Genomic DNA, 13,655 nt, shown 5'->3' on the forward strand with positions numbered 1-13,655 from the left:
ATACTTTTCAAGTCAAATGATGCATTGTATTATAAGACAAACAAAGGTGACATTTTAGTAGACATTAACTATATGTATGTCTCAGGCCACGTTAACTCGATTTGCTTTTTCAGCATTTTTTTGCTGAATTTTACAAATTTTCAGCTGTGTTTTACAGTTCCAGCAAAGTGTATGATATTTCAGAAATCTCATGCACACATCTTTTTTTTATTTTGTCCTCAGTATTTTGTGCAAAACCTTGTTTTTTTTTGCAGAATGCAACATGTCACTTCTTTCAGTTTTTTCACCCATTGCTTTGGTGGTGAAATTAATGCTGAAAAAACACAGGTGTCAGGTTTTGTTGCTCATTTTGTGCCAAAATCTGATGAAGTAGAATTAGAGTTATTTTAGGCACTAAACTTTATCAGCATGCAGAAGAAACAAATATACCCTGATAAAAACACAGTAAAAAAACACAACAAAATTAAGCAATATCTGCTTATTTGAGGGGTTTTTTTCTGCCAAGAGAGCAGGTTTTACCTTAGGAATAAAACACACCATATGAATTAGCCTTAGGCCGGCGTCACACTTGCGAGTTTTACGGACGTAAGAGCGCAGAAACTACGTCCGTAAAACTCGCAAAAAATACGGCACAATTATTCTCTATGCCCCTGCTCCTATCTGCCGTATTAAACTGATCAGTATTATACGGATTTCTACGGCCGTAGAAAATCGCAGCATGCTGCGTTTGTCACCGTATTGCGCAAATAAAACGTCAATGAAAGTCTATGGAAGCCCCAAAAATACGGATTACACACGGACCAGCAGTGTGACTTCGAGGAATATGCAGCGCTGTTAGAGAGAAAAGCCGGTAATTCAATTACCGGCTTTTGCTTTCTCCTTCCTAAACCCGACATGATATGAGACCTGGTTTACATACAGTAAACCATCTCATATCTCCATTTTTTTGCATATTCCACACTACTAATGTTAGTAGTGTGTATATGCAAAATTTGGCCGTTCTAGCTATTAAAATAAAGGGTTAAATGGCGGATAAAATTGGCGTGGGCTCCCGCACAATTTTCTCCGCCAGAGTAGTACAGCCAGTGACTGAGGGAAGATATTAATAGCCTGGAGAGGGTCCATGGTTATTGGCCCCCCCTCTGGCTAAAAACATCTGCCCCCAGCCACCCCAGAAAAGGCACATCTGGAAGATGCGCCTATTCTGGCACTTGGTCACTCTCTTCCCATTCCCGTGTAGCGGTGGGATATGGGGTAATGAAGGGTTAATGCCACCTTGCTATTGTAAGGTGACATTAAGCCAAATTGATAATGGAGAGGCGTCAATTATGACACCTATCCATTATTAATCCAATACTAGTAAAGGGTTAAAAAAAACACACACACATTATTAAAAAATAATTTATTGAAAAAATCACAAAGGTTGTTGTATTAATTTATTCTACTCTCAATCCACTCACTGAAGACCTTCGATCTGTAAATTAAGAAAAAAATAAACCAACAATATACTTACCTTCCGAGGATCTGTAAGGTCCAACAATGTAGATCCATCTGAAGGGGTTAAAATATTTTGCAGACACGAGCTTTGCTAATGCAGGCTGCTCATGTCTGCAAAACCCCAGCGAATGAAGGTAAAGTAGGTCAATGACCTATATTTACCTACATTTGCGGTGAGGCGCCCTCTGCTGGCTGTTCCTAGATCGTGGGAACTTTCCTAGAAAGCTCCCTTGCTCGAGATCATATGAGGACAACCAGCAGAGGGCGCCTCTTATGATCTCGAGCCAGGGAGCTTTCTAGGAAAGTTCCCACGATCTAGGAACAGGCAGCAGAGGGCGCCTCACCGCAAATGCAGGTAAATATAGGTCATTGACCTACTTTACCTTCATTCGCTGGGGTTTTGCAGACATGAGCAGCCTGCATTAGCAAAGCTCGTGTCTGCAAAATATTTTAACCCCTTTAGATGGATCTACATCGTTGGACCTTACAGATCCTCGGAAGGTAAGTATATTGTTGGTTTATTATTTTTTTTTAATTTACAGATCGAGGGTCTTCAGTGAGTGGATTGAGAGTAGAATATATTAATACAACAACCTTTGTGATTTTTTCAATAAATTATTTTTTAATAATGTGTGTGTGTTTTTTTTAACCCTTTACTAGTATTGGATTAATAATGGATAGGTGTCATAATTGACGCCTCTCCATTATTAATTTGGCTTAATGTCACCTTACAATAGCAAGGTGGCATTAACCCTTCATTACCCCATATCCCACCGCTACACGGGAATGGGAAGAGAGTGGCCAAGTGCCAGAATAGGCGCATTTTCCAAATGTGCCTTTTCTGGGGTGGCTGGGGGCAGATGTTTTTAGCCGGGGGGGGGGGCAATAACCATGGACCCTCTCCAGGCTATTAATATCTGCCCTCAGTCACTGGCTTTACTATTCTGGCGGAGAAAATTGTGCGGGAGCCCACGCCAATTTATTCCGCTATTTAACCCTATATTTTAATAGCTAGAACGGCCAAATTTTGCACATACACACTACTAACATTAGTAGTGTGGAATATGGAAAAAAAAATGGTGATATGAGATGGCTTACTGTATGTAAACCAGGTCCATTATCATGTCGGGTTTAGGAAGGAGAAAGCAAAAGCCGGTAATTGAATTACCGGCTTTCTGCTATCTTGCGCTGTATGAAGTAATAATATATATATATATATATGTGTCTACTGATATATATATATATATATATATATATATATATATATAGACAGTATATATGTTTTTTTTTTTTTTAAACACCTGGATCCCTTGTATAGCCGTTTGTCGGTTTTGCAAGCCTGCGATAAAAACACGCAGTACGGATGCCATACGGACTACATACGGAGGATGCCATGCACAAAAAACGGTGACACACCCTGCCTACGGAGGAGCTACGGACCAATATTTTCAGGACTTTTCAGCGTATTATGGCCGTAATATACGGACCGTATTTTCATACGCTGAGTGTGACTCCGGCCTTACAGTTTATAGATACTAAGGAATACTTACATTGAAGATGGTCAGTTACATTGAAAATTTTAATGTCATCTAGTGCCCGTATGCTTGGATTTGTAATTCTTTGCTTTAGATGCGTTACTAGTTCATTGTTTAGAAATCCAATTATTGCTATATCTGCCACATAAGTAAATCGTGCAATAAATGTTGCATTGATATCACTGGGCCCAGTCCTGAAAACAACATATAGAAACATAAATACATGAAATAAAAACTGAAATAGTGTGTTTTAGCTATTGCAAAACATGATCAACCTTCTAGTACCTATGATATGCAAGCTTAAAGGGAACCTGTCACCCCGAAAATCGCGGGTGAGGTAAGCCCACCGGTATCAGGGGCTTATCTACAGCATTCTGTAATGCTGTAGATAAGCCCCCGATGTTACCTGAAAGAGGAGAAAAAGATGTTATATTATACTCACCCAGGGGCGGTCCTGCTGCTGGTCCGGTCAAACGGGTGTCTCTGGTCCGCTCCGGCGCCTCCCATCTTCATTCCAAGACGTCCTCTTCTGATCTTCAGCCACGGCTCCGGCTCCGGCATACTTTGTTTGCCCTGTTGAGGGCAGAGCAAAGTACTGCAGTGCGCAGGCGCCGGGCCTCTCTGACCTTTCCGGTGCCTGTGCACTGCAGTACTTTGCTCTGCCCTCAACAGGGCAAACAAAGTACGCCTGCGCCGGAGCCGTGGCTGAAGATCAGAAGAGGACATCTTGGAATGAAGATGGGAGGCGCCGGATCGGACCAGAGACACCCGTTTGACTGGACCAGCAGCGGGACCGCCCCTGGGTGAGTATAATATAACGTCTTTTTCTCCTCTTTCAGGTAACATCGGGGGCTTAACTACAGCATTACAGAATGCTGTAGATAAGCCCCTGATGCCGGTGGGCTTACCTCACCCGCGATTTTCGGGGTGACAGGTTCCCTTTAAAAGCTCCAGAAGAGTATCTAAACCTTTCTATCTTTTTCCAACCTTCAGTGCCAATTTAATCGCAAGCAGATCAATAGGGCAGAAGGCAGTTTGAATAATTGGTGGGAATCTCAGGACCCAGGACACTACCAAACTGCTTTGCAATTTACAGGGCACCGAAATATATGACTGACAAGTTCAGATTTTTTTAGTGACCCCCTTTAATTACGGTATATGGCTGCTCACAAATAGTATGAAACATATAAGGAACATTATACTCACACACGTATCAACATGTCTCTCACATCTCCTTATTTTCTACACCTAAATTAAAGCCAACCTTTCCCTTATTAATTCAAAAATTCTGTGCTGGTTATTTTCATAATGTATTTTAATAGTATTTGTAAGGGAGCTCTGTTTTCATGACTTGGTAGATGGTATCATTAAAACTGCATTTAGAGACCACTGGGTGCAGCGAACTGCATGTAGAATTATAGTGCCAGGGAAAACAGGTTTTAGGAATCAACATAGAAATGTAATGAGCATAGAGACTTACTCTGGTTCAATGAAATGACTTGTCTTCTCGTCAAACAAATGGGTCACATCTAGCTGGGCAGTTTTTAGTTTTCCCGCAATCTGTGTAAATCAAATAAACAAAAATATTTAAAGAAACAATGTAGCCAATAATTGCCTTAATCTTAGTAAGGCCCCCATCACATGTCTTTGCTTGCAGTACTTGTGCCACTTGTTTTTTTCACAGACGCCACACATACCAATTATAATCTATGGTGCTGCACACATGTCCGTGTGATTGCACATGGACACATGTCTGTTTTTTACTATTAGCACAGATACAAAGGGCCAATGCAAGTTTATGGGTTCGATTAAAACATGTACAGCATACGGATGGTCATCCTTGTGCCATACCTCTGCAGTTCTTGCGCATCAGGCATTTGTGCTCCACGGCCGAACACTTTGAAGTGCAGGCGCTTGACTTCCAGGATCGGTTCCGCACACGCGGGTATAGTAACCGGTGTATTAAGAAAGGCTACAGGAGGGCCAGGGCATCCGCGCGTGGCCAGCTTCTGTCGGGCTCAGGGGGAGATAGGGATGGTTCGAACCAGATTAGGTTTATCTCTACGTATAACAACAGGTGGAGTGTGGTTCGTGGTATTCTGAATAAACATTGGTCAATCCTGAAGACTGAACCGGTCATTGGTGATCTACTCCCCGAGAGACCCATCCTGACAGCAAGGAGGAGTAATAACTTGAGGGATTTGATAGTTAGGAGCCATTATGTGGCAACTCCCTCCCTTCCATTCTATACAGGGAGACCACGCCAGGGATGCTTCCCATGCGGCTCTTGTAAAGCCTTTCGCAATATTGTGCTGGCTGTGGATTTTCAGTCATCAGATGGTAGGAAGACCTTTAAGATTAGGGAATATATATTGTGCAGTAGCGACTTTGTGGTTTACTATGCCACTTGTCCCTGTGGCCTGATATATATCGGTCTTACCTCGAGGGAACTACGTATAAGAACACTGCAGCATGTGAGGGACATTTTGGCGGCCTGGTCCTCTGCTGATGTGGCCTCCTTGAAAACGATCCCCCGGCACTTCAGGCTGCGCCATGCATGCAATCCAGACTTACTCAAAGTCCGTGGGATTGACCGTGTATATGGTGGCACCAGAGGTGGTGACCTAAAACGTAAGCTGGCGCAGCTTGAGTGTCGGTGGATCGTTACGTTAGACACTATGACCCCTTCTGGGTTGAATGAACCAATTAGTTTTTCCCCCTTTTTATAATTTCCAGCGTCTGCGTTGGAGCGTCCTGAGCCATATTAGCGATGTTTTCATTGGTGTTTCTTTGCAGTCCGTGTTTTTAATTTATGTCTTTTTGTGGCTTTTTTAATTTCTTTATTAGAGTTTGCAATACTGGACTATGTGCATACGTTTCGATACCATGCCACATGCTGCTCGTCATCACCAATCGTCTCATGGAACATTGACATCTCTTTGGCATATCTCCGGCCCTTATGTGTCTCTATTCAAGAATGGACCGTGGACTTGTGCCAGCGCTAATAATTAACTATCTTGTTATTGTGCTAATATCGCCCACACTGTACCATGTACAGGTCCTTCTCAAAAAATTAGCATATAGTGTTAAATTTCATTATTTACCATAATGTAATGATTACAATTAAACTTTCATATATTATAGATTCATTATCCACCAACTGAAATTTGTCAGGTCTTTTATTGTTTTAATACTGATGATTTTGGCATACAACTCCTGATAACCCAAAAAACCTGTCTCAATAAATTAGCATATTTCACCCATCCAATCAAATAAAAGTGTTTTTTAATAACAAACAAAAAAAACAACAAATAATAATGTTCAGTTATGCACTCAATACTTGGTCGGGAATCCTTTGGCAGAAATGACTGCTTCAATGCGGCGTGGCATGGAGGCAATCAGCCTGTGACACTGCTGAGATGTTATGGAGGCCCAGGATGCTTCAATAGCGGCCTTAAGCTCATCCAGAGTGTTGGGTCTTGCGTCTCTCAACTTTCTCTTCACAATATCCCACAGATTCTCTATGGGGTTCAGGTCAGGAGAGTTGGCAGGCCAATTGAGCACAGTAATACCATGGTCAGTAAACCATTTACCAGTGGTTTTGGCACTGTGAGCAGGTGCCAGGTCGTGCTGAAAAATGAATTCTTCATCTCCATAAAGCATTTCAGCCGATGGAAGCATGAAGTGCTCCAAAATCTCCTGATAGCTAGCTACATTGACCCTGCCCTTGATGAAACACAGTGGACCAACACCAGCAGCTGACATGGCACCCCACACCATCACTGACTGTGGGTACTTGACACTGGACTTCAGGCATTTTGGCATTTCCTTCTCCCCAGTCTTCCTCCAGACTCTGGCACCTTGATTTCCGAATAACATGCAAAATTTGCTTTCATCAGAAAAAAGTACTTGGGACCACTTAGCAACAGTCCAGTGCTGCTTCTCTGTAGCCCAGGTCAGGCGCCTCTGCCGCTGTTTATGGTTCAAAAGTGGCTTTACCTGGGGAATGCGGCACCTGTAGCCCATTTCCTGCACACGCCTGTGCACGGTGGCTCTGGATGTTTCCACACCAGACTCAGTCCACTGCTTCCTCAGGTTCCCCAAGGTCTGGAATCGGTCCTTCTCCACAATCTTCCTCAGGGTCCGGTCTCCTCTTCTCGTTGTACAGCGTTTTCTGCCACATTGTTTCCTTCCAACAGACTTACCATTGAGGTGCCTTGATACAGCACTCTGGGAACAGCCTATTTGTTGAGAAATTTCTTTCTGGGTCTTACCCTCTTGCTTGAGGGTGTCAATGATGGCCTTCTTGACATCTGTCAGGTCGCTAGTCTTACCCATGATGGGGGTTTTGAGTAATGAACCAGGCAGGGAGTTTATAAAAGCCTCAGGTATCTTTTGCATGTGTTTAGAGTTAATTAGTTGATTCAGAAGATTAGGGTAATAGGTCGTTTAGAGAACCTTTTCTTGATATGCTAATTTATTGAGACAGGTTTTTTGGGTTATCAGGAGTTGTATGCCAAAATCATCAGTATTAAAACAATAAAAGACCTGACAAATTTCAGTTGGTGGATAATGAATCTATAATATATGAAAGTTTAATTGTAATCATTACATTATGGTAAATAATGAAATTTAACACTATATGCTAATTTTTTGAGAAGGACCTGTATGTGGTTGTATGTAATTGTAATTTGATAACGCCATTATGATTATTTGTGGTTGTGTGGGGATTACTGTCGCTACAGCGCTGTGTCCAGGTCTGTTGCCCCTATTTAAGATGGCGCCGGAGCCCTTCCGGCCGTGCTATGCGCATGTGTGCGGCTGTCTCCTCCTCCCTGCATTGTGTCCGGCGTCTATACGCGGCAATGCTTACCATCTCCATGGGGATGGTTTTCCCCATGGTGCATTGCCTCGTGACGCCGCGCGGGATGCTGGGGATTGGGGCGGCCCCACCCACATGCGCTCTGCAGACGCGGCCGGATGTGCTCATGGGGATTCTAGGCAATTGGCATTTTGGTTTTGAGCGGCATATATAAATCTGTGGTCGGGCACTTACTACACACTGCTCCCTGAAGAAGCAGAAGCGAAACACGTGTTGGGGTGTGTGCGGTGAAGCTTCAATGAGAACATGGTGGTTAAGAAAGCGGTATAAGCCTTCTTAGCTGGGAGACCTCACACCTCATGCAACACCTCCATTTTTTTTTCTTTTATTACAACCACACTCAGATGGTGCAAACATCAGTTTCATAGACTACTATTGATAGGAAAATGTAAGAATACTAACACAGGCAGTTGACTGATCATTTGACCCACAGTAGAACCTGTTAAAATGGCACACAAGAAAGTCAGCCATGGGCCATGCATGAGGTATCAGGGTCTGGCCCAGCATTTACAGCTTGGAATTGAAGTTTCAATAAGGACTTGGTGGTTAAGGGAGCGGTGTAAGTAGAAAAATGTAAGGAAAGTAACACAGGTAGTTGACTTAAAGTAAGTGCAGGCCTGCCTGTCTGGGAGCCCTACTTACATGGGCAACCAACCAAATGGAGTCTCTCCACAGTTCAAAAAAATAATTGCCTGGGCAAGTTGGAAAAGATGGGAAAAATGAACGTTTCCATCAGAATGGACGTCAGCGGTAAGAGATTATCTGTAACTGTGCTGTGATCTCCTATATGTTCTATAGGGCTGGTATCTACCACTGACCATATGGCGGTAATATCTATATTGGTCGTTATATAGAGATTATCTTCAGTAACAGCACTGTCATCTGCTGAGGTTCTCCTCCACTATTAGGGCACGTCACCGGATTGTAATGAAGGTTACCTGGTTAGGGGCCCACTCAGAAATTTCACCCCCCCTGAACCAAAACCCTAGCTTCACCTCTGCTCTCCACCACAGGCAACCAACCAGATGGAGACCCAACTTGGAGTCTCCACATGTCAAAAAATAATTGTCACACAACACAAAAGTGGCATAAATTTCCACAGTGTAGAAACAGTATAATAGGCCTCTGACACATCCTCTACTACATGCAACCCACCAGATGGATACCCAATTAGCAGTTTCCACATTTCAAAAAAATTGTAACATCAGCAGCAGTACCAACAACAGGCACAGAAGAAACCGCAAAGATGGCACAGAATGCAATAACGTAAGATCAATGCATGACACTAAAAACAACATCATCGCCTAGTCTGCCCAATCTACGACTGCGGTGCAAAAGTCATCGAAGATCCATGACTTGTTCATTTTAATGAAAGTTAGGTGGTCTACAATTTGAGGAGACATACGGATGTGCTTATCCATCAGGAAACCACCAGCAGGGCTCAAGACACTTTCTGAGAGAATGTTGGCTGCCAGACATGATAACACCTCCAAGACATGACAGGCGAGCTGAGGCCACTTTTCCATTTTTGAAGACCAAAATCTAAAAGGGTCCAAACCCCTCCTGATGGAATTGATATTGAGCTCTAGATACTCCTACACCATCCTCTCCAGTTTTTCCCTGATGAAGCTGCAGATGAAACGCATGTAGGGGCCATTGGACCAGTGTACATTTGTTTTTATCCTCCTCTGGACACATCATTTAGATGTACAGTTAGTACTACTTATCACCATTGCATTATCAGATCCTCTATGGATAGTCATAGCACTAAGCTTTTAGACTAGGGGTGTTCACCATATGTTCAAATTTGTTAATTTTTTATTGAAGATTATTTACTTATCTACACTTCATGTGTGTATTGGACCATTTTTAGGAATAATCTGTTTTCTTTATTTCTGTATGTGTTTCATTTTACCGTTATATTTTATGAGACCCAATGTTTGGAGTCGAGTTTCCTCTGCTGCACAGGGGGAATCTCGATCCGTGTCTGCTGCGGTCTCCCATTCTGCATCGGCCGCAGTGGGGTCTGCTCAGCGGAGGCGTCGCTCCCAGCGTCTTGCTGGGACTGATTCTGTGCAAAGGGTTACTACTGACTTTTCTGGCTCTCCAGTTGTACCCTGCACTGATCTGCGGCGAGCAGGCTTCTTTGGGACTAAGTCCTTATTTTCACACACTGAGCATGCCCAGGGCAAGATCTCCCATTGGAGATCGAGGGTCACATGCTCAGGTACTACAGCACATCCCATTGGTCCTCCAGGAAGGTCCTGAAAGGGCAAAACTTCGGTAGCAGCTTCCTGTGCTGCAATTATATAAGCTGCGCATGACCGCACGGCCATGCGCTAGTATTGTCTTCATATTATGTGTGTGTGTAGATGGATGTATGTCGAAGGATGAAAGCTCCTAAATATCCCATTCCTAGTGTTGTTGTCTGTTTGTGAATGGTGGTAGCTATCTAGCGCCCGACTAGCCATCAGCACGAAACACACATTACAGCATCCAGTTGCTTTGTCAGCCAGTACGGCGCCGTGCGCTTTCTCTGCGCTTTCCTGACCCAAGCCTGCGTGGTTAGTGGCGTCCGTCAGTGCGGCACCGCACGCACTCTCGTGCCTTTGTATATTATTATTTCTGTTTCTCTGACACCCCAGTTGCGGTGTCGAGCGCATGAGGTCTTTGAACTCAAATCTTCTGTCTTGGGATTGAGATTAGAGACTCCTTGCTTGCACTCTATGTGCGGTACCGCGGTCCTGTGACTCTACAGGGTTCGCTTCCAGCACACAGGGTGAAGTTAACCCATGTGTGTATTTTTATAGTACCGCCATATTGTCCGTCTCTACTAGCAGCAGGGTTTTTACCTGCACGGTGGACCTCGGACTGCGAACGCACCTAATTCTATAACATCTTATTCTTGGTGCGTTCCGCCAGTCCTTAACACCCACTTGCACTCTTGTTACTTGTGTTGATTGTGCTATTTATCTTAGAGTGTGTCTCTAGAGAGTTTTTCTTTATCTCTGCTCATTTTTTTGTAAGTTCGTCACAGCATGTCAGACTTGTAATCTGTTCTGCTGGTGGACAGGCTGGCCTACAAAAATCTGTTAAACGACTCACAGAAATATTTTATGCAACTTACGCTGCTGCTGCTTATGTTTTGGTGATGACTCCTTGATGTTCCCGGGGTTGGACATCGACAACTGGGATGTGCACTGTGTTTCTCGCTGCTGTCTTGTTGAAAACCACTCTTAAGATTGTCTACATGCTTATTTCAATAATCCAGCAAGCACTTATCCCTTTCCGGGGGGGGGGAAGGGGGTTTCTGGCTAAATTTACTCTTGTACGGTAGATCTAACAGAGTGGCAACCCGGTAGTCAGCACTATTTCAAAACCTATGAATATGGGTATCATGTTGAAGATAGTGCAGCAAGAAGACGCTCACGTGTCAGGCGCTTCCATGAGGTCCAAGTCCATGCTGTGTTGCTGACAGTGTAACACTTAAGGTTGCTTCCTCCATCCCCTCCTGCCAATCACAGACAACAGAGAGTGAATCATTATCCCCTTCATCTCCTGACTGTTGCACATCCATCACCTCATCCTCCTCAATTTGTTCCTCAGCTTGTGCATCTTTACTAACAGTTTGTCTGGTACTATGAGCCCCCATGATCACTGTAAGCCACCCTCCATGGCACCCGCCTGTGCAACGATAGTCCGGAAATTTGAGATATCCCATTCTGCTCTCATTCCAACTCTTTAACCATCACCTCCTCATGCAGACTATTCAAAGTGGGCTCCAGCAAGTAGATGACCGGAGCAGTGATGCTGATGATGGCATCATCAGGGCTAACCATCTTAGTAGCCATTTCAAACCTGTACAGAATGGTGCAGAGGTTCTTCACCTGTGCCCAGCCCACAAGCGTGATTTGCACCATGTCCAGATTGTGTTGGCCCAGGCTACTTAAAAGGACATACTGCATCAGGGCTCATCGCTGCTGCCACAGCCGCTGCAACATATGCAGAGTGGAATTCCACCATGTCGGAACATCGCTAATCAAATGGTTAACTAGTAGACCAAAAGACCTATGTAGTAATGCACGTCAATTACCTAAGGGGTTAAGATCGTCGGAAGTGAGCACACAGTGACTGTGCTTTCTGTAGCAGCGCATCCAGGCCGGGATAGCGGTGTAGAAATTGTTGTACCACCAAGGTAGAGGATGTGAGCCATGCAAGGCGCATGTGTGAGGTTGCCACAGTGTAGGGCCCCCACCAGGTTTGTACCGTTATCGCACACAGCCTTCAATGTCTCCAGGTATAGTGGAGACAGCAATTGCTCTAACTCAGCTTGGATACCTGTCCACAACTCTTGAGCTGTAGGGCTGCGATCTCCAAAGCATATTAATTAAAACGCTGAGCACAGTGAGATTTGCACACTAAGGAATGTTGATCATGCATGTTCCGGTTTATGCATGTAGTTGTCAAATTATTGCATTTTTTTTGCCTCTACAGAGTTTTTTTTGCAAATTTTACAGATAATATGTGTTGGGTCATCCTTTGCGGTCTCAAAAAATGCAGAGGCTAGGAAACCCTTGCCACCCCTGCGAACAGCACACTAATGACCCGTGCTGGCCACAGACAGAGTTGGGGCTGAGGATTCAGTGCTTGCCATGGTTGCATCACTTTGTGTCTGTGTGGGAAGCTGCAATGTAACCTTCTCATCTTCCTCCTCCTCCACCTCCTCTGCTGAGCTACTCAGCTGCGTGCCTCTGGGTTCACACCCAGTGGGATCTACAACCACATCAGCATCTTCTCTGTTCTCACACTCCACACCCAAAGAGTCACCCTCCTCTTCCTGCCCTGACACGACAGTACAGTACCTCGAACCATGGTGGTTAACGTCTGGTGACAACGGTCTGAATTCTGCTCTGACCTTAGTTAATTCCACCCCAGATCCAACATGAAAAAAGTTGGGGCATCAGTGCAGATGCATTCCACCTCTAGATTCTGTGATTCTTCGGAGCAGACTTCTGATGCCCATGAAATACAATGTGCGAACAGTATTGTTGAGCATTCCTATACCGCAAGTATCGGGTATCGGCCGATACTTGCGATATCGGAATTCCGAAACCGAGTTCCAATAATTTTGTGGTATCGGGAATCTGTATCGGATTCATATTAATGTGTAAAATAAAGAATTAAAATAAAAAATATTGATATACTTACCTCTCCGGAGGCCCCTGGACATCACCGCTGGTAACCGGCAGCCTTCTTTGTTTAAAATGAGCGCGTTTAGGGACTTCCATGACGTCACGGCTTCTGATTGGTCGCGTGCCGCTCATGTGACCGCCACGCGACCAATCACAAGCCGCGACGTCATTCTCAGGCCCTAAACTCCTCATTCTAGGAATTTAGGACCTGAGAATGACGTCGCAGCTTCTGATTGGTCGCGTGGCGGTCACATGAGCGGCAACAATTTTTAAGTGGAAATCTAGCCTTCTGATTTGCCATTGAAGCACAGTTTTAACACAAATGATTTGAAGTAACTATTTGGGCCTCGTGGCTGCACCACTCTATTAGGCCTAACAATTTTTAAGTGGAAATATGGCCTTCTGATTTGCCACTGAAACACAGTTTTAGCACAAATGATTTGAAGTAGCTGATTGGACCTCATGGCTGCAACACTATATTAGGCCTCACAATTTTTAAGTGGAAATCTGGCCTTCTGATTTGCCATTGAAACACAGTTTTAGCACAAA

General features: G+C 44.1%; 1 protein-coding gene across 1 annotated transcript in view; it reads right to left on the reverse strand.

Moving 5' to 3' along the window:
• LOC138638068 (mucin-4-like) overlaps positions 1 to 13,655 on the reverse strand; it is a 305,885-nt gene that overhangs the window by 67,709 nt on the left and 224,521 nt on the right. Inside the window, exons 22-23 of the mRNA XM_069727051.1 lie at positions 4,513 to 4,592; positions 3,048 to 3,226 (exon numbers count right to left, since the gene is read on the reverse strand). Coding sequence (XP_069583152.1) covers positions 3,048 to 3,226; positions 4,513 to 4,592 — 259 coding nt within the window. The remainder of the gene's footprint in view (positions 1 to 3,047; positions 3,227 to 4,512; positions 4,593 to 13,655) is intronic.

This window comes from Ranitomeya imitator, chromosome 5 (assembly GCF_032444005.1).
Source record: "Ranitomeya imitator isolate aRanImi1 chromosome 5, aRanImi1.pri, whole genome shotgun sequence".
Lineage (NCBI taxonomy): Eukaryota > Metazoa > Chordata > Amphibia > Anura > Dendrobatidae > Ranitomeya > Ranitomeya imitator.